At 44.9% G+C, this 22,549-nt stretch overlaps 1 protein-coding gene across 5 annotated transcripts in view; it reads right to left on the bottom strand.

Moving 5' to 3' along the window:
- Positions 1 to 22,549, bottom strand: part of OSBP2 (oxysterol binding protein 2) — a 165,066-nt gene that overhangs the window by 123,312 nt on the left and 19,205 nt on the right. For 4 of the 5 annotated variants that reach the window (XM_032395134.1, XM_032395131.1, XM_032395132.1 and 1 more), the window contains exon 2: positions 9,477 to 9,685. The exons of the other annotated variant lie outside the window; for it this stretch is intronic. In XM_032395134.1, coding sequence (XP_032251025.1) covers positions 9,477 to 9,672 — 196 coding nt within the window. In that variant the 5' untranslated portion in view covers positions 9,673 to 9,685. The remainder of the gene's footprint in view (positions 1 to 9,476; positions 9,686 to 22,549) is intronic. 5 annotated transcript variants of the gene reach the window in all.

The following is a 22,549-nucleotide window of genomic DNA, read 5'->3' as shown; positions in this document are numbered from 1 at the left end:
AGGTCCTGGGCTCTGCAGATGGCTGTCCCAGCACCCAGACTCCTGACTGACACAGACACTCTTTCAGGAGGGGCAAGCACACCCCCAAGATGACCATGACTCATCCCTCTGCACCCACCAGTGTGCATGTCCCCAGCCAGAAGGGAGAGCAGCTGCCTTCCCCAGAATGCAGCCCTCCAGAACCGCTGTGCCACATTTCAGGGAAATACATGTTGGTGGAGGTAGGTCATTTAAAGAGCGAAATCATTTTTTTCCCTTCACTTTTCAAACACCCTGACTACTTGACCTTCTGCGGATGATTCTGTCCTATCACCTGCTACCAGCTGTGGGCAGGATGATTTATGAGTGCTGAGCCACACTCCCCGACCACAGTGCTGGGATGAATGGAATTGGTTGTACCCATAGCACTACACACTTCCCAAAAATTATCATGTAATCCTCCTGGTAACTGAGCAGGGGTGCTGAAGATGAGGAATCTGGAGCTGGGAAATATTCACTGGTTTGACTGAGGCCCCAGAGATGGCGGGAGCTCAGTGAGAAGCCTTGCCAACCATCCATTTTATAGACAAAGAGACTGAGGTCCCAAGAGACACAGGGACTTGCCCAAGGTCAGATCTGACCCTCCTCGGCTTAGCACCCAGCCCATAGTACCACAGAACATTCTACCAAATTTGGAAAATGAATGGCAAAAGAAACACAATTAGCCCAGAAGGACAACAATGGAGTCTTGAGGGACCCTTGGGACCCCCACCCCCAGCCCAGTTCTCTGCTGGAACCTCCCATCATGTCCCTACCATCCCCTCCCTTTTGTAGTACACTGGTTTGTTTCTCAGTCTAAGCAGTAATCGGTCTCACCCCTTCTACCGCTGGTTCTGCTTGTGTCTCCCAGTGCCACAAAAAAAGAAAAAAACAAAAAACAGGTCTGCATTCTCATTCACAAGCTCTGACCCTTCAAACTTGCAATATGAGCAGGCTCTGCCTGGCCTTCCTTTCTCCCATGAAATGTCATGAGTTCCTTCATCTGCTCCAGTGGTGGCAGGTATAGAGAAACCACGACAGCCCAAGCCTCCTCCCCAAGGACAGTTCGAGCACGGACAAGGGTGTCCTGGCTGCTGTGCATGCTGGCCCCACAACAAACCCGCACTGGGCACTGAGCCCAACGCCAAGCCCAGAGCTGGGCCCTGAGGTCACCACAGAAATAAGACAACACAGGATCTCTCTGCCCTGGAGAAACTCAGGTTTTATGGAGGAGATGGGCAATAAGTAACTAAACAAGCCAGTCCACTAATGAGGGCAGATCACAGGGAAGAAAATAAGGATGCTATCATGGAGCTGTCTTAGGAGAAGGGAACAACTTAAACCACTCTGAAGTGTTGCTGAGCTGAGACCTGAAGGATGAGAGCCAGGCAGGCCGAGAGTAGGAGCAGGAGTGTTCTAGGCAGAGAGGAGAGGCCAGCAAGTACAAAGGTTCTGAGGCAGGAGCTGAGTATGGTGAGCAGGAAGAGAGTGAGGGAAGAAGGCCACAGACTGTCATGCAAGGTAAGGAGCTCAGATTTTACCCTGAAAGCACTGACAGCTCCCTGAGATGTGTGCGTGTGTGTGTGTTAAATACACATAAAATTTAACATGTTAACCGTTTTAAGTGTATAATTCAGTGCTATTCAGTACATTCACAATGTTGTGCAGCCATCACCTCTAGCTCCACAATACTTTCATCACCTAAAAAGGAAACCCTGTACCCATTAAGCAGACACTTCCCATCCCTTCTCTCCCCAGCTCCTGGCAACCACTCCTCTGCTTTCTGTCTCTCTGGATCTGCCTATTCTGGACATTTCATATATATAGAATCATACAACATGTGACCTCCTGTATCTGGCCTCTTTTAAGAAACGTGTTTTCAAGGTTCATCCATGTTGTAGCATGTATTAGTACTTCATTCCTTTTCATTGCTCAGTAATATTCCATTGTATGGATATACCACATCTGTTCACCCATTCATCTGATGATGGACATTAGGGCTATGTTCACCTTTTGGCTCTTGTGGAGAGTGGGTGCTATGAACATTCCCATACAAAGTTTTTGTTTGAACACCTGCTTTCGATTCTTTGGGATATATACCCAGGAGTGGATTTGCTAGGGTCATATGGGTGATTATATGTTTAACTTAGTGAGAAACCACTAAAACATTTTCCACAGTGGCTGCACCATTTTACATTCCTACTGGCAGTGTTTGAGGGTTCTAATCTTCCACATCCCTATCAACACTTACTTTCCATTGTTGTTGTTGTATTTTGATTTTTGTTTTGATAATAGCCATCCTAATGGGTGTGAAGTGTGGTTCTGATTTTCATTTTCTTAATGACTAACAATGTTGATTATCTTTTCATGTGTTTATTAGCCATTCAGATATCTTCTTTGAAGAAATGTCTATTCAAGTGCCCTGTCCATTAATATCCTGGATTCTAGACACATCAAAAACATGTCTTGCACAGCATGGTACTGGCACAAAAACAGACATACAGACCAATGGAACAGAATAGAGAACCCAGATATGGACCCTCAACTCTATGGTCAAATAATCTTTGACAAAGCAGGAAAAAACATGCAATGGAAAAAAGACAGTCTCTTCAATAAATGGTGCTGGGAAAATTGGACAGCCACATGCAGAAGAATGAAACTCGACCATTCTCTAACACCACTCACAAAGATAAACTCAAAGTGGATGAAAGACCTCAATGTGAGACAGGAATCCATCAAAATCCTAGAGGAGAACATAGGCAGTAACCTCTTTGACATCGGCCACAGCAACTTCTTTCAAGATACATCTCCAAAAGCTAGTGAAACAAAAGCAAAAATGAACTTTTGGGACTTCATCAAGATAAAAAGCTTCTGCACAGCAAAGGAAACAGTCAACAAAACAAAGAGGCAACCCACAGAATGGGAGAAGGTATTTGCTAATGACACTACAGATAAAGGGCTGGTATCCAAAATCTATAAAGAACTTCTCAAACTCAACACCCAAAAAACAAATAATCAAGTCAAAAAGTGGGCAGAAGAGATGAACAGACACTTCTCCAAAGAAGACATACAAATGGCTAACAGACACATGAAAAAATGTTCATCATCATTAGCCATCAGGGAAATCCAAATCAAAACCACACTGAGATACCACCTTACACCAGTTAGAATGGCCAAAATGGACAGGGAAAGAAGCAACAAATGTTGGAGAGGTTGTGGAGAAAGGGGAACCCTCTTACACTGTTGGTGGGAATGCAAGTTGGTACAGCCACTTTGGAAAACAGTGTGGAGGTTCCTCAAAAATTTAAAAATAGAGCTACCCTATGACCCAGCAATTGCACTGGGTATTTACCCCAAAGACACAGATGTAGTGAAAAGAAGGGCCATATGCACCCCAATGTTCATAGCAGCAATGTCCGCAATAGCCAAACTGTGGAAAGAGCCGAGATGCCCTTCAATAGATGAATGGATAAAGAAGATGTGGTCCATATATACAATGGAATATTACTCAGCCATCAGAAAAGATGAATACCCAACTTTTACATCAACATGGATGGGGCTGGAGGAGATTATGCTAAGCAAAATAAGTCAAGCAGAGAAAGTCAATTATCATATGGTTTCACTTATTTGTGGAACATAAGGAATAACATGGAGGACATTAGGAGAAGGAAGGGGAAAATGGGGGGCAGAATTGGAGGGAGAGATGAACCATGAGAGACTATGGACCTGAGAAACAAACAGGGTTCTAGAGGGGAGGGGGGAGGCGGGATTGGTTAGCCCAGTGATGGGTATTAAGGAGGGCACGTACTGCATGGAGCACTGGGTGTTATACGAAAACAATGGATCGTGGATCACTACATCAAAAACTAATGATGTATTGTATGGTGACTAACATAATATAATAAAATTAAAAACTACAAAAAAAAAAAACATGTCTTGCAAATATTCTCTCCCATTCTGTGGATTGTCTTTTCCCTTTCTTGGTAAGTGTCCTTAGATGCACAAAAGTTTTAAATTTTGATAAAGTCTGATTCATGTATTTTTTGTCTTTGGCTACTTGTGTTTTTGGTGTCATATCTAAAAGGCCATTGCCACACCCAAGGTCATGAAGATTTACTCCTTTTTTTTTTCTTAGAGCATTATGGTTTTAACCTTTACATTTAGGTCTTTGATGCATTTGAGTAAGTTTTTGTATGTGGTGTGAGGTAGAGGTCCAACTTCATTCTTTTGCATGTGGACATCCAGTCATCTCAGCACCATTTGTGGAAGAGACTATCATTTCCCTGTTGAATGACCTTGGTACCCTTGTTGAAAATCCGTTGCCCATATTTCTAGACTCTCAATTTTATTTCATTGATCTGCATGTCTATCCTTAGGTCAGTACCACACTGTTTCGATTGTTGTAGCTTTTTCCTTAAATATTTATTTATTTATTTTAGAGAGAGAGAGCACGCTGAGGGGAGGGGCAGAGGGAGAGGGAGAGAGACACTCAAGCAGACTCTGTGCTGAGTGTGGAGCCTGATGTGGGGCTCAATCTCACGATTCTGAGATCTCATGACCCTGAGATCACCACTGGAGCCAAAACCAAGAGTTGGACGCTTAACTAACTGTGCCACCCAGGCGCCCCTTGATTGTTATAGCTTTATAGTAAGTTTTGAAACTGGAAAGAGTTCTCTAACTTTGTCTTCTTTTCCAAGATTGTTTTAGCTATTTTGGGTTCTCTGGGATGGTTTTTTCTACTTCTAAGAAAAAAGGCCATTGGAATTTTGATATAGATTGTATTGAATCTATACATTGCTTTGAGCAATATTGCCATCTTAATAATACTAAGTCTTCCAATCATTGAACATGTCTTTCCATTTATTTAGGTCTTCTTTAATTTCTTCTGCAATTTTTTTGTTTTTGTTTTTTTAGTTTTCAGTGAACAACTCATCTCCTTGGTTAAATTTATTCCTCAGTATTTTATTATTTGTGATGATATTTAAGTGGAATTATTTTCTTCATTTCCTTTTTGGAGAGTTCATTGTATGTATAGAGAAATACAAGTGACGTTTGTTGATCTTGTGCCCTGCAGCTTTGCTGAATTTGTGTATTAGCTTCAATAGTTTTGTGTGTGTGTGTGTGTGTGTGTGTGTGTGTGTGTATTCTTGGGGATTTTCTATATATAGGATTGTGTCATCTGCTAATAGAAAGTTTTACTGCTTTCTTTCCAATTTTTCCTTTGGTTTCCTTTTCTTGTCTAGAACTTCCAGTATAATGTAGAATAGCCATGGTGAAAATAGGCATTCTTGTCTTGTTCCTGATCTTAGGGGAAAACTTCCAGTTTTTTAACCATTGAATATGATGTTAGCTCTGGGTTTTTCATAAATGCCCTTTATCATGTTGAGGAAGTTAGCCCCTAGTCTGACTCTGCTGATTTTTTTTTTAAAGATTTTATTTATTTATTTGACACAGAAAGAGATAGCAAGAGCAGGAACACAAGCAGGGGGAGTGGGAGAGGGAGAAACTGGCTTCCCGTCGAGCAGGGAGCCCGATGTGGGGGTTCGATCCCAGAACCCTGGGATCATGACCTGAGCCAAAGGCAGACGCTTAATGACTGAGCCACCCAGGCACCCCCTTTGCTGATGTTTTTATCATGAAAGGGTGTTGGATTTTGTCAAATCCTCTTTCTGTGTCAGTTGAGATGATCATGTGAGGGTTTTTTTCCTTTAATCAATGTAGTGTATTATACTGATTGGTTTCTTATGTTGAACTGCCCTTGCATTCCTGGGATAAATCCCACTTGGTGGGAGCATGTGTATAACCCTTTTGATATGCTGTTGGATTTTGTTTGCTGATATTGTGTTGAGGGGTTTTACATTTATATTCATAAGGGATAATGGTCTATAGTTTTCTTTTCTTGTGATGTCTTTGTTTGGCTTTGGTATAGTGCCAGGCACACAGAGTAAGTTAGAAAGTGTTTCCCTCCTCTTCATTTTTTGGAAGTTAAAGAAGGATTGGTATTAATTCTTTTTAAATGTTTAGTAGAATTCACCAGTGAAACCATCTGGTCCTGGACTTTTCTTTGTTGGGAGATTTTTGAGGACTGATTCAAATTCTTTACTTATTATTTTCTATTTCTTCTTCAATCGGTTTGGTAACTTGTGTGTTTCTAGGAATTTGTCCATTTCATCTATTTTGTCTAATTTCTTGACACACAATTGCTCATAGTATTGTTTTATAATCCTTTTTATTTCTGTAAGGTCAGTAGTAATGTCCTCATTTTCATTTCTGATTTTAGTAATTTGAGTCTTCTCTATTTTTTTCCTAATGAGTCTAGCAAAAGGTTTGTCAATTTTGCTGATTGTTTCAAAGAATCAACTTTTAGTTTCACTGATTTTTCACTATCATTTTTCTATTCTCTATTTCATTTATCCCAACTCTGATATTTATTGTTTCCTTCTTTCCGCTAGCTTTGGTTTAGTCTGATCTTCTTAATCTAGTTCCTTAAGATGGAAGGTTTGGTTATTGACTTGAGATTTTCTGTCTTTTTAAATGCATATTTTATAGGTATAAATTTCCCTCTGAGCACTGCTTTTGCTGTATCCCATAAATTTTGGTACATTGTGTTTTCATTTTCATCCATCTCAAAGTATTTTCTAATTTCCCTTGTGATTTCATCTTTGAATCATGGGTTGTTTAAGAGTGTTTTGTTTAATTTCTACATATTTGTGAATTTTCTAGTGTTTCTTCTGTAATTGAGTTCTAGCTTCATTTCACTATAGTTAGAAAAGATACTTTGTATGATTTCAATCTTCTTAAATCTATTGAGACTTGTTTTGTGGCCTAACATTTAGTGTATCATGGAGAATTTTTCACATGCACTTGAGAAGAATGTATGTGTTTTGCTTTGTTGAGTGAGTGTTCTGTATATATCTGTTAAGTCTAGTTGGTTTATGGCACCCAAGAGTTGTAAGCAGTGCAGTTATATGATTAAATGCCCATTTTTTAATATGTCATTCTGCCTGCGGTTTGGAGAACTGACTGGAAACAGGAAGACAGTGAGGAGGTTGTTGCAGACACCCAGCTAAGGGGATGGTGCCTGGACTGGGGGGTGGCAGAAAAGCTGGAGAGTAGCAGATGTTTTCAAGAAGTAAGTAGAGGTAGGAAGTAGGCTTCCTGCTAGATTAGAGATGGTCCACAGTCTAAAAGGGACAGATAGGCCCCGGGACGACCTGCAGGGGGTCTGTCTGGAGTGCCCTTGACCTAGCTTGGTTGCTATCAGCCAGAGTCAAGGAGAACTACACCAGACTGCCTTCCCTCATTCAGGGTTACCTGAAACTGACTCCATGTGAAAAGTTGCAAACCACAACTCTCCAACATCAGCCTGAGAATGGTGGGAGAAGGGTGTTGCTTTGCAGAGGATGCTACTACAAGACCTATTTTTCAGGAAATAATCAACCTTTCTATACAAGCACAGTACCTTCCTGAAGGCGTCTCTTTCACATACATTAGTTCATTTATGTTTCAAAATATCCAAAGGAGAGGAATCCATTCCTCATCAACATATAGCAAGTGCTACCTTGAATTGTACCTGAATGTTTGTCCTGTGTCTTTACCTGGGAGGCTAACCCCTGGGGACACAAGACATGTGCTGTGTCTCCAGCCCCTGACTATGTCAAGGGGTATGAAATGAAGGAAGGTGAGCCTGAGGCAACTCCCTCTGGGGTCCCAACCTCTCCTAGAAGAAGTCCAGGCTTCACAATTCCTAGCACTGCCCAGCTGAGTTAACAAGCATTCACCATAGTGGCTTTCCATAGGCCTCCAAACAGAGCGCACAGGTCCTACTGGGGGTCTCGGCATAGCCCTTGCCTGAGATGGCCCCAACATCCTCCTTCACAGGAAAGGGAGTGGTACCCTGGGGACCCCTTGCCAAGCTCAGCATCCCTGTTGACACACCAGAGTCACATGAGTGCTGACCTCAAGGAAGAGTCACCGGGTCAGGGGGGGATCCATGCTCCAAACGTGTGAGACCAAAAGAAAAGGTCAGACCGATATTCAGTGACCTTCAATGTGCACTGAGAAGCTAGTACTGGGGGAGACCCCAACACAATGAGACTAGGTATGGGGCATGGTGACTGATATCATAGACCCTCTCATCCTGCTTTGTGCTAGAGCTCCTTCCACAGGACTCCCTGTCTCCCCAGCCAGCTTGTGTGATAATCCTAGAGAGCAGAGCCTGTGACTCATTCTCACCTGGAGCCCTGCTTTCCTAAAAGAACTCCACATAGGTCTAAGGAAACACACACCATTTTGTGTTAGCTTCAGAAGAATCACAGCTTCCCAATCTTTCCTGCTCGTGTGTGTGTAGACCTAGTTTTCACCCAACAGAAACATGTGCTCTCACTCTGGGTGGACAAGACAGTGGGAGGCAGGCATTCTCACACACTGCTACAGGCATCTGATCATATAACCCCTATGGAGGGCCGCTTGACAAGCTCTCAGAATTACAAATGCACACTTCTGTTAACCCAGCCACCCCGCCCCCTGGAACGTATACTTCATTTATACTTCTGCAAATGTGAAACGAAATGCAAAGTTACTCATTGCAGCAGAGTGTGTCATAACAAAATAAACAACCTAAATGTTCATCAACAGACTTTGGGTTAAATAAACTATGATACATCCGTACAACAAAGCACTAGACTGTTGTAAAAACAAGGAGGAAGTTTCTTACGTACTGATAGGGAAAAAAATTCCAAAATATATTGCTAAATGGAAAGAAAGCAAGGTGGAAGACTGCATTTAGTTTAAAATAAGTACCAATTTTAATATATACGTAAAAGACACAAAGTAGCTCTGGTTGCCTCTGGGAGGGATCATAGGGTGGGTGTGGCTGGGAACAAGAGTCAAGGGCAGGAGTCACTGCATGTGCTTTTGAAACTGTTGGCTTACGAATCATATAAAGACATTACATATTAAGAAAGTGACTGTATTAAAGTAAACATTTAAATGTCTTGCCCAGGATATCTGAGCTGGCCTTCCACCTCAGCAAAGGCAGCATCTCTGGCTAAATGGTTTTTCAGTCTCCATAATGGGCCTGGGAAAAAGTCTGGCCCCAGGGACAGGTGCACAATCCTGGACTCCCACCCCTGCTGCTGCCTCTGGATCTCACCCACTGCAGCATCTGAAGGGTCTGCTGAAGTCCAGGAACCAGACTTGTCCAAAGAAAAACACACACAACCCTGCTCACCACAAATATTTCTATCCCAAGAACTGCCAGCCAACCTTGACCACCTAAGGTCATTGCTGAGGACACATGGAGCTGAATAGGAAGGGTGAACACATATCTCTACCTTCCAGGGTTGGTCTGGACTAGCCTGGGTCTCCTGGTCACCACCACCCCCAAACGCTTTCAATTCCCACTCTCTCCAGACCCACGACACTGTGTGTATACCCGCTCACTGAGGGCTCACTACCTGAGTGGCTGCTCATCATGTGGACAGCCTTGGCCTTGGCCAGCTCCAGGGCGGTGATCCACTGCTGCCGCTCCACCTCCGAGCTGGCCTTGAGGTGGTAGGTCCTTGCCCCACTGGTTAGCACGATACCGCAAGAGTCCTCCGTGTCAAAGTGCGCGGTGGACAGGTTGATGGTGCCACGGCAGGTGTGGGCCATTTCACCCTGATTTCTGTAGGATGCAAGAGAAGGTATGGGGTGAGGCTCCCAAACTCAATAGCTCTAGACTGAAGAAAGCCTCAAGGCAAATCCTCAGAATCTCAGACCCTTTGAGCTGGAGAGACCCTGGAGTCGGAGCTAGGAGATAATGCCTGGTGGGATTGACTGGAAGGGGCTTGGCTGAGGGGTGCTCAGTGGGGAGATGGCAAGAGGGAGGAGGGCCTGCTGGGTGCCAAATGCAGGGTATGCCTGCGGTGGGCTGAGCCCTTGCAGACACCAGGAAATGGAGAAGGCTGACCGTCTAGGGTCCTGCGAGGCAGCGTAGACATCTAACTCCATCCCAGCCTCCTTCCACTAAGCCTCAGAACCACAGAGTTGGAGCAGGATGGGAATCTGCCACTGAAAATGAGATTAGAGACTTGGAACCTCAGGGGGTGAACTTGGAGGTACCCCCTAGCAGGAGTGAGCTGGCAACAGAGATCTGCAGGGCAAGGGTGCCACCACACCAAATGAGAAGAAGTTAATGGCTGGCCTAACGCAGGGTGACCTCATGACAGGGACTGACCCTTTGTCGGTTATAAGATTGTGGAGCTAATGGTACCAAAGTAAGGGGAAGCAGAGGTGATTGAAGTGTGGGCCATTTCCAGCTGTGACCAAAGTCTGAAAATGGAGATGCAACCATCATGACTGGATCTACTTAACTCACTCCTTCACACACTCAAAGGAAATTCAGAACCCTCACAACATACCAAATTTCCTTCCACAGAGAGGGTTGGAAAAGGAAGAGCCATTGGTCAGCACATAACACTGCCAGTGGCAGGAGCTCGTTCGGCAATTCTTTTTTTTTTTTTTCGTCTTTTTTTTTTGTTCGGCAATTCTGCTGGCCTCTGATGCTTCTTCATTTCCCCTGGTTGTTCCTCATCTGCTATTTTCTTGATTCTTCTACCAGTTCTATTTTCTTTTTTTTCTTTTTCTTTCTTCTTTTTTTTTTAAAGATTTATTTTTTTATTTATTTGACAGAGAGAGAGAGACAGCGAGAGAGGGAACACAAGCAGGGGAAGTGGGAGAGGGAGAAGCAGGCTTCCCGCTTCCCGCTCCATCTCACAACCTTGAGATCATGACCTGAGCCAACATCAAGAGTCAGATGCTTAACCCACTGAGGCGCCCTTCTTCTACCAGTTCAAAAGTCAAATGACTTGACACTCGGGAAGACATTCAGCTTTCATGTGAACAGTGGCCGCCTTTTCCGATTCCCTCCTGCTTTGGTTACATTCCTTGGAGAAGATGATGTAGTTTATATCTGAGGGAAGGTCCAGCTCATAGGTGCTGATGTCTTCCACTTGAAGGAGACTCCTAATTTATAAAATTACTGGCAAGGTGGGGCATGCCTGTTGGAAGCCTGCCCTTTTAGATTCAAGGGCTTTCAGGCTAGAGACTGTTCCAGTATTAAACAGTCTAGTAATTAACCACAAATGCCACTGCAGCTCAGCTCAAAAAAGAGAGGAGGGTGACTGTTCTAGACAGAAGGAACAGAAAGGGCAAAGACCATGAGGCCAAGTGGAGTTTACAGCTTTCAGAGAATAGGAAAAACTTACGTGTGGCTGGAGCATTGAGAACAACAGAGTGAATGAGAAAAAGATGAAGCTAGAAAATTGTGTAGGGACCAAATATACAGCCTTGCAGGTGATGCTAAGGATTTAGACTTTTGTCTCAAAACAAAAACAATGGGCTTGCTGGGCCTCATGTCAAGAAAGGAGCAGGGGTGGCCAAGAGTTACAGAAATTCCTTTGGAAAATGGGGAATAGAAGTATCTGGACTGAGACGGAATATGGAAGCCTGGCCACTGTGTGGCACGAGGGCTGGGCTGGAAGTTATCTAGTGGCTATTGTTTTGGATTACAACCTATTGACTAAAATAAATACCCCTGAGTCCATGCTGATGTAAGTAAATAGTTGAAGGGATAAATGAATGCGGGAGAAAGGACAGACCTTCCTTACAACCTATTGACTAAAATAAATACCCCTGAGTCCATGCTGATGTAAGTAAATAGTTTAAGGGATAAATGAATGCGGGAGAAAGGACAGATCATAGAAATAGAAAATCACTGAATGCAATGTGGGATTCTGCACTGGATTATAAAATTAAAAAAAAAGACATTAGAGAAAAACTTGTGAAATATGAATAAAGTCAGAGGCTTAGTTAATAGTATCATACAACGTTAATTTTCCACTTTTGACAATTTTACTTTGCTGAGATAAGATGTTAACATTAGGGGAAGCTAGATGAAGGGTATGCGAGAACTCTCTGAACTTGCAACTTTTCTGTAAGTCTGGGTTTTTTTTCTTTTCTTTCTTTTTCTTCTTGTTAGTAGTAGATCACCAGTTTATTATAAAAGTACACAACTCAGGAACAGCCAGATGGAAGAGATACATAGAATAAGGTATGGGGAAATGGTATGGGGCTTCCACGTTCTCTGAGTGTGCCACTGTCCCCAAATCTCCACATGTTCACCAACCTGGAAATTCTCCAAACTGTGGTCTAAGTTACTTCAAAATTAAAAATAATTCCTATTAATGCTGCCATCACACTCTGCCCAGGACCATAGCTGATATGAAATCTTGTATCCAGAACCAAGAATTCACTTGCCCTCAGGCTCAGTGACAGGGTTGGAGATATTCCCAATGTCACTGAAGGACAGAAGCCCTAAGTCCCCATCATAACATCTGGTTCTGGACTAGGCTTTATAAAGAGTGAGGCGAAGGCACTTTAAAAATCACTAGAAAAAGAAGAGTAGAGTGGTGGGTAAGGCTCAGGGAGGGAGGGAGAATCTCCCAGTCAAGACAAACTGAAAACCAAAATTCAAAACCCATGAAGGAAATCAATGCTAACAAAGAAAACAACAAAGTCAAATGCTCAGCAGATGAATCACTTCAGACAAAAATGGATCTATCAGAACAATATTTTTTAAATGAACATAAATAGGCTTAATATTCTTAAAGATGAAGGAATAGCATCAATAAAGAGCAATAATTTGTGAAACAAAACCTGGTAAAAACAAAACAAGAACAGGTAGACATGAAAAAGTAACAAGAGAATTTCAGCAAATGAAAATGTAGCAGATAAACTTTACCAGTCACCCAGCAAATTTAACCATCTAAATTTAACCTTAACTCTTTGTAACTAGAGTTACTTTTCATTAAAAGACTTGAGGAGATTCATTTTTCAGTTTTACTTTTCTGCATTATTGGAAGAAATTATATAGAGGCACATGTGAACTTAGGAATTAAAGGCCCACTAAAATCATCAAGGTCCAGTACATTTGCTTGTCTTGGAATTTAACTCTGTTCTTTTTTCTTTCACTTAGATGTTTTGTGGTCAATCCATTCTCCACCAGTAGCCAAAGTGATATTTTTTGTCCCGTTACTCAGTTTTTTAAAAATTTCAATGCCTTCAAAGTAAGTCCCAAAAGGGTCTAAAATTCAGGGAGGGACATTTCCTAAAATTCAGGTTGCTTTCTGGGAGTGGTACACCTACCCATGTTGCATATAAAAGTTTTTGTTTCTCCCATTGTGAGTTCTGGCTGAGGCAACCCTTTCTATGAGAGCTGACCTTCCAGGGCCATCCACCAGCCCAGATGGTGGAAAAGTTAAAGCCCCACTCATAGCACACTGTGGACTTGGGTCTGCAAGCTGCAGTGGCAACTCCTGTCCTACCTGCCCCGGGAGGCGAGCTTTGGAGGTGTGCAACAACCTCGAACCATCTATTCTCATCGAGCCCTGGGTGTCCTCAGTGCCTCGAGACAAACCAGGCCATGTCCTAGGGCCTGCCAGTTATGTCAGAGCTCATATCCAGCGCACGTGATCATTTATCTTCTGCCAGTTTTTAAAAGAAACACGTTCTGTGGCATTACTTTACATTTGGTGGATATTTGAAGTATTTAGAACAAGTAGAGACAAAATATGGAACACCTGCCATAAACATAACTGTGAGAGAGGTTAACCATAACTAACATCGTTCTAAGTGAGTCACACTGACTCTCAACCAAATAATATTCATCCAGTTCTGATGGCCAATGTCCTTGTCAGAGATGAGAATATGACACCAGCTATCAGAACTTGGAAGCCTGTAATAGTTAATGTAGCACTTTGGCTAGTGACTAACCCAACCCACCTGTATGGAATAACAAACCTTATGCACCAGCTCAGAGTCCCCTCACCACCTCTTCTCTTACCTCTCTTGGTACACCATTTGGCTTGAGTCGCCCCTCCATTTCTGGGCTTGGAAGGGATACTAGTCTCAGAGTATGGGATCTGGCTTCCTGATTGGCCATCAAGAGACTGGATTTTTGCAACCCACTAATGTGAAAAGGTTAGCACCTCACAGGCTGAACAATGACCAGTGGGAAGTGGGAAATGGATGGGAAGGTAAATTCTCCTCATTTTCCCCCTCAGGGGACCTTTCCAAAACACGTTATATCCTCGCAAACCTTCTGGAGAAGTCCATAAGCCCAGAGAACATGAGTAGTCTCTGTAACACTTGCAGTTTGCTGTGAAGTGGTGGCCAGCCCATTAAAATCTCACATCACTTTGCATCTTTCCCTGGCCTTTCTTTACCTTTTTGCCTCCACATCACCAAGGATCATCTTGCTGAGTGTCCAACCTGCCACGGCAGCAGAAGGGACCGACACTAAACCTCCATGGCATGACCCACTCCTTGGAAAGAACAAGACAGCCACCAACTAGTTTAGACCACTTTTACCTTGGGAGAGTGGGAATTGAGCAATTTTTCCTTACTGGAATCAATGTGTTTTCTGGTAATGGGGTTGCCTTCAGCAGCACTATGGTCCACAGTTATTGAATCCTCATTTGCTGGCCTGGATTCTCATATGACACAGCCTCAGACTAAGTCACCCATTTCAACCAAGGAAGTGAACCAATGACTCCTGACTGGAGTTCGCTGATCTCACTGTGAAACCCTGTTGTCACTCAGGAGGAGCCAACCTGACAGAAGAAAGGAATGGCCTATTGAAGGCTCAGCTGGGACGTCTACTGAAGAGATGTATTATGTGCTTGAGGGACTGTCCTCCAAGATGAAGTATATGCCTTGAACTGACAACTGATATCTGGTGCTGTGTCCTGTATAATTACGAAGACGGGCCCAGGAGTGGCCCTGCTCACCATTACACACAGTGACCCCTTGCAGAATTTGTGCTTCCCTTCAGCTGGGCTCAGCTGGATTAGAGGTTCTGCTTCCAGGGAAAGGGGAAACACAACACAATAAGGCTTCCATTCAATCAGAAGCTGATGCTATCCCCAGGCCACTTTCTGCTCCTCACGACAGTGACCAACAGACCAAGAAGGGAGTGACAATACTGCTGGGGTTACTGATGCAAACTGCCATGGAGAGTTAGGTTAGGGCACATATGGGGATGGGAGGGGAATGTCTGGAATCAAGTTGAGAGGATTCCCTGGGGACTCTCTTAATATTTCCATGTCTGGTACTGGTTACTAATGGGCAAAGCAACCAGGAACTCAGACCCCTCAGGACAAATGTCACAGGCCAGCCAAAGTGCTATCAGAGAGTGAAGAGGATCTAGAACAGGTGGTGAGGAGGAAGATAATGAATATCAATTATAGTGTTGGGACAGACACAGCAGCAGCAAATGAGCTTGTTTCATGGCCTTCTTGCTTCTGTCTTCCAGGCAACCCCAGCTGGCCACCAGGAAGGGGACTCTGTCACTGATTGGACTTGCACCTCCCCTCCCAGGGAAGGGGTAAAGATGTCTTCGTTCTCTCAGGAGAATGGAGGTCCCCACATCGTAGTAGGAGAGCTGACACCATGGGAGGGCACGAGTGGACCTGAGTAGCGCAAGGTGTGGAGCGTATTGGACACAAACCTTGTGCACCTTCTCAGATTCCCTCGACCACCTCCTTCTCTGTCTCTCTCGGTCGGTACCTCATCTTTGCCCAATTGTCCCTTCACTTCTGGACTTCCATGAAATGCCACAGTGGGAAATGGGAGGTGGAAGCAAAGGGGACAGATCAAGTCCCCTCCGCTCTTCCTTCTGCAGACTGCTCACAGGTATGTTTTCTCCTTGCATATCTTCTGGAGAAGTCCATGTGCCAGACCTGCTGTGTCTCTCTGCAGCTCACTGTGAAGTGACATCCATCCTCCTGCTTCCCGTTTCTGCCTCTCCGCCCTGGGATTGCATCTGTCACACAAAGTGTCCCATCTTGGGGGCGCTTTGGTGGCTCAGTCGGTTAAGCGTCTGCCTTCGGCTCCAGTAGTGATCCCAGGGTCCTGGGATTGAGCCCCTCATTGGGCTCCCTGCTCAACATCTGTTGAGCTTCTCCCTCTGCCCCTCCCCCCAACTCATTCGAGAGAGCGTGTGTGTAGGCTATGTTTTCTAGAGGACCTTAATAAAAAATGTCCACAGGCAAAAAAAAAAAATTGACAAGCAACAAATTTGAATCCAAACCCATAGAAAGACAAAAGATACTGATCTGGAGCAAAGCACTTAGCCTTGTGTGTGACTTTCATTCAATGCTAACTCAATGAGTCTGATTCATTGGCAAATTCCGCTCCAATCTTCCAAACCCAAATTCAGCAAGTACTTCCTATGGGTCACTATATATAGGAATTCTTTATAAAGATAAATAAAACACATTTCCTGGCCTCAAAGAACATTCCGTCTTGTGAAAGAGACAGGCCTATAAATGGCAAGCTACTATTTAATAGGCAGAGGAAAATAAATTCAAGATGGAATATTCACTTTATGAAAATTCATTGAGTTGCAGCCTTATAATTTACCTACTTTTCTGCATGTATGTTACATACAGTATATAGTGTGTTACATACATAGCCATTGTCAATAAAAATTTTGCTTTAAAAACAAACTCAAAATGGAAGAATAGGTTGCCAGTGGTGGGAGCTCAGGAGACGGAATGACCCTTTCTGTCCTAGAGGGATCAAGGAGGTACCCTGGAGCAGAATTTCAAACAATGAGGGGACTCTGCCCAGGCAAAGGCTAAGAGGAGAGCCAGACCCACCCAGAGCAGTGGTGTGGGAGTGTGTGGCTCTGGGAAAGCCCAGGGACCCAGAGCAGCCAAAGCAGAAGGTCCAGACATGGCCTGGCTTGATGATGGGTGTTATGAGTTAAACTGTGTCCCCCTAGAAGATATGTCGAAGTCCTAACCCCCGGTACCTGCAAATGTGACCTTATTTCGAAATATGGTCTTTGAAGATATAATCAGGTTAAGATGAGGTCATTATGGTGGGCCCTAATCCAGTATGACCTCCTTCTAAGAGGAGGAAGAAAGACACAGAGATACAGGGCAGCAGAGATGGGAGTGATGCACCTACAAGCCAAGGAACACCAAAGATCACCGGCAAACATCAGAAGCTAGCCAGGCCTGGAACAGAACCTCCCCTAGAGGCTTCAGAGAGAGCGTAGCTCTGCTAACCCCCTGATTTTGACTTCTAGCCTCCAGAACTGTGAGAAAACTAATTTCTACTGTTTTAAGCCACCCAGTTGATGGTGCTTTATTGCAGTATCCCTAGGACATTACACGTGATGTTTGAACAGATGAATGCAGGAATGGCCTTTTAGAAGCTCCCATGCAGCTGAGCTGGTTTCTTTCTACATTATCAACCATGGGGCTGATTTCAACCTTTCATAGAGGCCCCACCTAGACCCCTCAGTCACCACAGCACCCATATGGCTCCTCTTGTTCCTAGAGCAGCCCTGCCCCAGAACTACCCATCACAGCTCAGAGCTTTCCCTTTGTCCTAGTCTACTGAGGCTAGAGCACACAGCATGGCCTTCAGCAAAGATTCCAAGGATCCAGGTTCCACCAAGGACATGCATTAACATAAGACTTAAATGTAGAAGCAAGTTAGGAGGGAAGGGAGCAGAAGAAAAGTGATCCATTGGGGTGGCAGGAACTGTGACAGAGGGAGTGGGCTTTCGTAGCCATCAGGTTCCTGATTCCGTGGCTCCCTACAGCAGCATCAGCCGCCTCCCAGCTGAGCTAGTGAGAGTCTGGAGACCGGCGATGCTCCTGACTTGCAGCTTGCAGCTGCTCCTTCAGCCCTCCCAGGGACTAGGAAGCTACCTCAGCCCCTAACAGCACCGCCTTCTGGCTAACACTAGCCAGAGTCATTTCTGGTATGCGCTGCTGGGGCCTGGCCAAGGCACCTTCCCAGAGGCTACATCATCTCAGAATGAATACCCGTGACTGCAAATAAGGTTTGATGGGTGCTGTTTGGGATCTCTGGCTACCAAGGCACGCACAGGCCAATCCCATGCATTTGCAGAGGGCTGTTTTGTTTTGTTTTGCAAAGGTTTCAAAGTCTGGATCTAGAGATGCAAAATGTATAGCCAACAACCCAATTTAAAAATAGGCAAGAGATGTGAGCACATACTTCAAAAAAGAGGATCTCCAAATGGCTAATGACCATATGAAAAAGTGCTCAACCTCATCAGTGGTCAGTAAACATACGTGTATACCATGATCCAGCAGTTTCACTCCTCTGGACTTCCCTGTTAGGGATGTATGTTATACATGTGGTTATCAAAAGACATGTACTGGAATGTCACCAGCACTCTTCCTAAAAGCCCGAAACTGCACCACCGTGTATGTCCATCCATGTTAGAATGGATAAACAAATGGTGGCTTATCCATGCGGTGGCTAACCCAAATGGTGGAGTAGTACACAGTGCTGAGAATAAATGCATGAGAACTCCACAAACATGGGGTGCCTGGGTGGCTCAGATGTTGAGCGTCTGCCTTCGGCTCAGGTCATGATCCCAGGGTCCTGGGATCGAGCCCCGCATCGGGCTCCCTGCTCGGCGGGAAGCCTGCTTCTCCCTCTCCTGCTCCCCCTGCTTGAGTTCCCTCTCTCGCTGTGTCTCTCTCTGTCAAATAAATAAAATCTTTAAAAAAAAAAAAAAAAAAGAACTCCACAAACAGCCTGGAAGCACCTCACAAATATAATGCTGAGCAGAAGAAGCCAGACACAAAGAAAACGTATCACGTGAGTCTACTTAGAGAAAGTACAGTAACAGGCAAAACTAAGTGCTGGAGAAAGGAGTCAAGGCAGCAGGTCCCCTTGAGGAGAGATGGGGGGACACAGTGCAGAGGCTCCTGGGGGGGGGGGCTGGTGCTGTTTCATTTCTTCAGCAGGGGCAACGGCTTGTCATTGTGTTCATTTGGGGAGCATCTTCTGAGCTGTACACTTATTTGTCACTTGTCTCTATGCATAGCAAACTTCATTAAAACTTGACATTTAAAAGAATGGGGGTGTGGGGTGAGGGATTCTTTCGTAGCAGTGGAGGCAGCAACGACTAGTTCTCAAGGGCAGGAGAGGTAGCCGAGCCAGGGAGCATCAACATCCAGTGCCCAGGCAGCAATGTCCTCTCCAGGACACGACTTTGGGTCACGGGTCTGGCTGCCCAGCCTGCCCTGTTCTCACCCACCTCTGTGAGCTCTGTCCTCCTGCCTTTCCAGGAAACCTATGAGCTCCTGAAGATCCTTCCAGTAAATACCTCCTTTTTTGCTTAAGATACCCAGAGCTGGGTTTCTGTTGTTCTTAACTAATAACCTGCTACTACAGGTGGGCAGCAGCCGCAGAAGGGACGTCAGAGGGCAGAGAGGACAGTGAAGAAGGTCGTGCAAGAGACACGGGTAGGAGAAACAGTACATCTCGGATCTCCTACCTCTCAGGCCACAGGGATGCTGTTAGGACCCTTCTAGGTCTAAAGAACAAAGCTCAGCTTATTTGTTCTAAGTACCACATCCTAAGGGCGTACCTTAGAACTGTCTCACCTGGATTAGCCACTTGAGATGCCATAGGAAAGGCAGGCATGTTACCTCCCTGTTCCAGATGCAGAGGCTGAGAGGCTGGGCTTTGTAGGCAGCTCACTGCAGGTCCCAAAGGGGACCAAGCCACTAGAGTCCGGCCCACCCATCCACCTGCAGCCCTGCCTCTTACCCCCAGGGGTGCATGGACTTGTCCCCCAGAGAGTTATCAAAGATGGTTAAATAGCACCATCCAGAAAATGCTCAATATGGCAACTGTCAGAAATGGCCAAACAGAAGCATCTCCTGCGCAGATGAGACTATCACCATGAGACCTGACACTGTTTCGCTTTGCTCCTGGCCCCATTCTTTTCCATTTAAAGCTTCCCTTGAGAAATGTTAAATAAACGCTGCTACAAATTCTATAGGAAGGACATTTCTAATGTAATTTTTTAAATAAGGCGGAGACTTGGAAGCCATTCTCCAGTTATTGAAACTCACATCACTATGAGTTTACACAAATGGAGGATGACAGACAGCAATTTATAAAGGCCAGCACACTTATCCATACAACTTACATCTAGACAGTACTTCACTCTCCATGGGAGACTGTCACAAACATGATTCCTTCAATCCTCCCAAGAACCCATAAAGTGGGCAAAGCAGACACTGATTTGTTTAGCAAATATTTATCCAGTATATTCCAAATGGCAGGCACCTGCAGGAGAGAATTAGCCTCATTTTACAGCCAAGAAAGGGGAGGAGGCCAGGAAAAGGTAAATCATGCACCCTGTTATTAAAACTGGTAAATAATAAAGCCAGGCTGGAGCCGGGTTTCTCTGCCACCAGCACAGGGCTCTTTCCATGGAGAATCCTGGGGTATCCATCAGAAAATGCTTTATGTGGTCATTGCTTCTATTTGCCACTTGCCAGTGCGAACGTAAGTTCCACGAGACACAGAACTGGCCTCTCTCTCTCTCTCTCTCTCTCGTCCCTGCCCAGCTCAGAGCTCACACGTGGTGAGAGCTCAGAGACGGTGGGCTGGCTGCGTGAATTAATGCATGAGTGTTAACACAAGCAGGGGAACAAACCCAGGGAGGTGACCCAGTCCCGGGTCCCCCCGAAGTCCTGCCAACCTCCCATGGTTAAGGTGGAACAGCAGGATAACAGCACCCCACCCTTCCACAGCACCCCCTGAAAATCCACTAGACCCTTTTTGTGGTTCCACCAAAATGTCAGAATATCACGTACCACCCAGCAACATCTAAGGTAGTTCCTAAGATTCTTTTTTTTTTTTTTAAGATTTTATTTATTTATTTATTTGACAGAGATTGAGAGCCAGAGAGATCACAGAGGGAGCAGGAGAGGGAGAAGCAGACTGCCCGCTGAGCAGGGAGCCTGACGCGGAACTCCATCCCAGGAGCCGAAGGCAGACGCTTCACCGACTGAGCCACCCGGGCGCTCCGGTTCCCAAGATTCTTACATGGAAAGCCTGTCACAGAATATTAGACAAACGCTTTAGAGCTCAAATTTAGACTAAAATGTCCCATCAGGTAGAAAATGGATGAATATGCCGCTTTTACTGCCAATGGAATAATGACAAACCACAATATTTTTCCAAAAGTCATTACGCTTTTAAATTGTGAGGTGGGTCTCAGGGCGCCTGGGTGGCTCAGTCCTTAGGCATCTGCCTTCGGCTCAGGTCATGGTCCTAGGGTCCTGGGATCGAGCCCCGCGTCGGGCTCGCGTCGGGCTCCCTGCTCCACGGGAAGGCTGCTTCTCCCTCTCCCACTCTCCCTGCTTGAGTTCCCTCTCTCGCTGTGTCTCTCTCTCTCAAATAAATAAATAAAATCTTTAAAAAAAAAATTTTGTGAGGTAGGTCAGGCGAAAGCCTCATCCCTGGACATCACTGAGCAGAATTCCAAGTCCTCTCCATCATGCCTCCTCAACCTCCCTCAAACCCACACCCTTCACTGCAGCTGCCCCCCAGCCCCGCACTGGGCCACGGTCATCTCTCGGCCAGACACCCCCGCAGCCTCGTCATCAGCCTCCGCTGTGCCCCTGCCAATCTACTCTTGTGCCACCTTTTTCTAAACCTCCATTCTGAATCTGTCAATATGCTGCGTTAAACCTTTCCACCACTCTCCTCTTCCTTCAGGACAAAGTCCTTGCTCCTGAATAAGACCTACCAGCTCTTCCTCAGTAAAAATGTATTGTTTCTCCTGCCCGTGTCTCTTGCATGACCTTCTTCACTGTCCTCTCTGCCCTCTGACGTCCCTTCTGTGGCCCCCGCCCACCTGTGCTAGCAGGTTCTTAGCCAAGAACAACAGAAACCCAGCTCTGGGTATCTTAAGCAAAAAAGGAGGTATTTACTGGAAGGATCTTTTGGAGCTCATAAGATGGAAGGGCAGGAGGATGGAACTCGCAGAGGTGGGGAGAGAGCAAGGCAGGCTGGGCAGCCAGACCCATGACCCAAAGTCGTGTCCTGGAGAGGACATTGCCACCTGGGCACTGGATGATGATGCTCCCTGGCTCGGCTACCTCTCCTGCCCTTGAGAACTAGTCGTTGCTGCCTCCACTGCCATGAAAGGATCCCCCCGACCCCTGTTCTTTTAAATGTCAAGTTTTAATGAAGTTTGATATAAAAAGTGGCACAACATTTTTCAAGGGTTGAAAGGAAAGAACTGTCAACCCAGAATCTAGTAAAAATATCCCTAGGAATGATGGCAAAGTTAAGGACATTCTGAAATAAAGGGAAACAAAGAGATTTTGTCACCAGAAGACCTACTCTAAAAGAATGGCAAAAGATTCTCTAAAAAGAAAGGAAATGATAAAAAGAAAGAATCTTAGAATATCAGGAAGAAGAAAGAACATGATAAACAAAAATATGGGTTAAGACAATAGATGTTTCTCCTCTTGAGTCTTCTGAATTATGTTTGACGGTTGAAGCAAAAATTTAAACACTGTATGATGTGGTTCTACATGTATACAGAGGAAAATTTAAAGCCAGACCATACTATAAATGAGGGCAGGTAAAGGAGCTTCCAGGGAAGCAAAGTTTCTATACTTCATTTAAA

This window comes from Phoca vitulina, unplaced genomic scaffold, assembly GCF_004348235.1.
Source record: "Phoca vitulina isolate PV1807 unplaced genomic scaffold, GSC_HSeal_1.0 scaffold82, whole genome shotgun sequence".
Lineage (NCBI taxonomy): Eukaryota > Metazoa > Chordata > Mammalia > Carnivora > Phocidae > Phoca > Phoca vitulina.
This window is presented reverse-complemented; position numbering and strand designations above follow the sequence as displayed.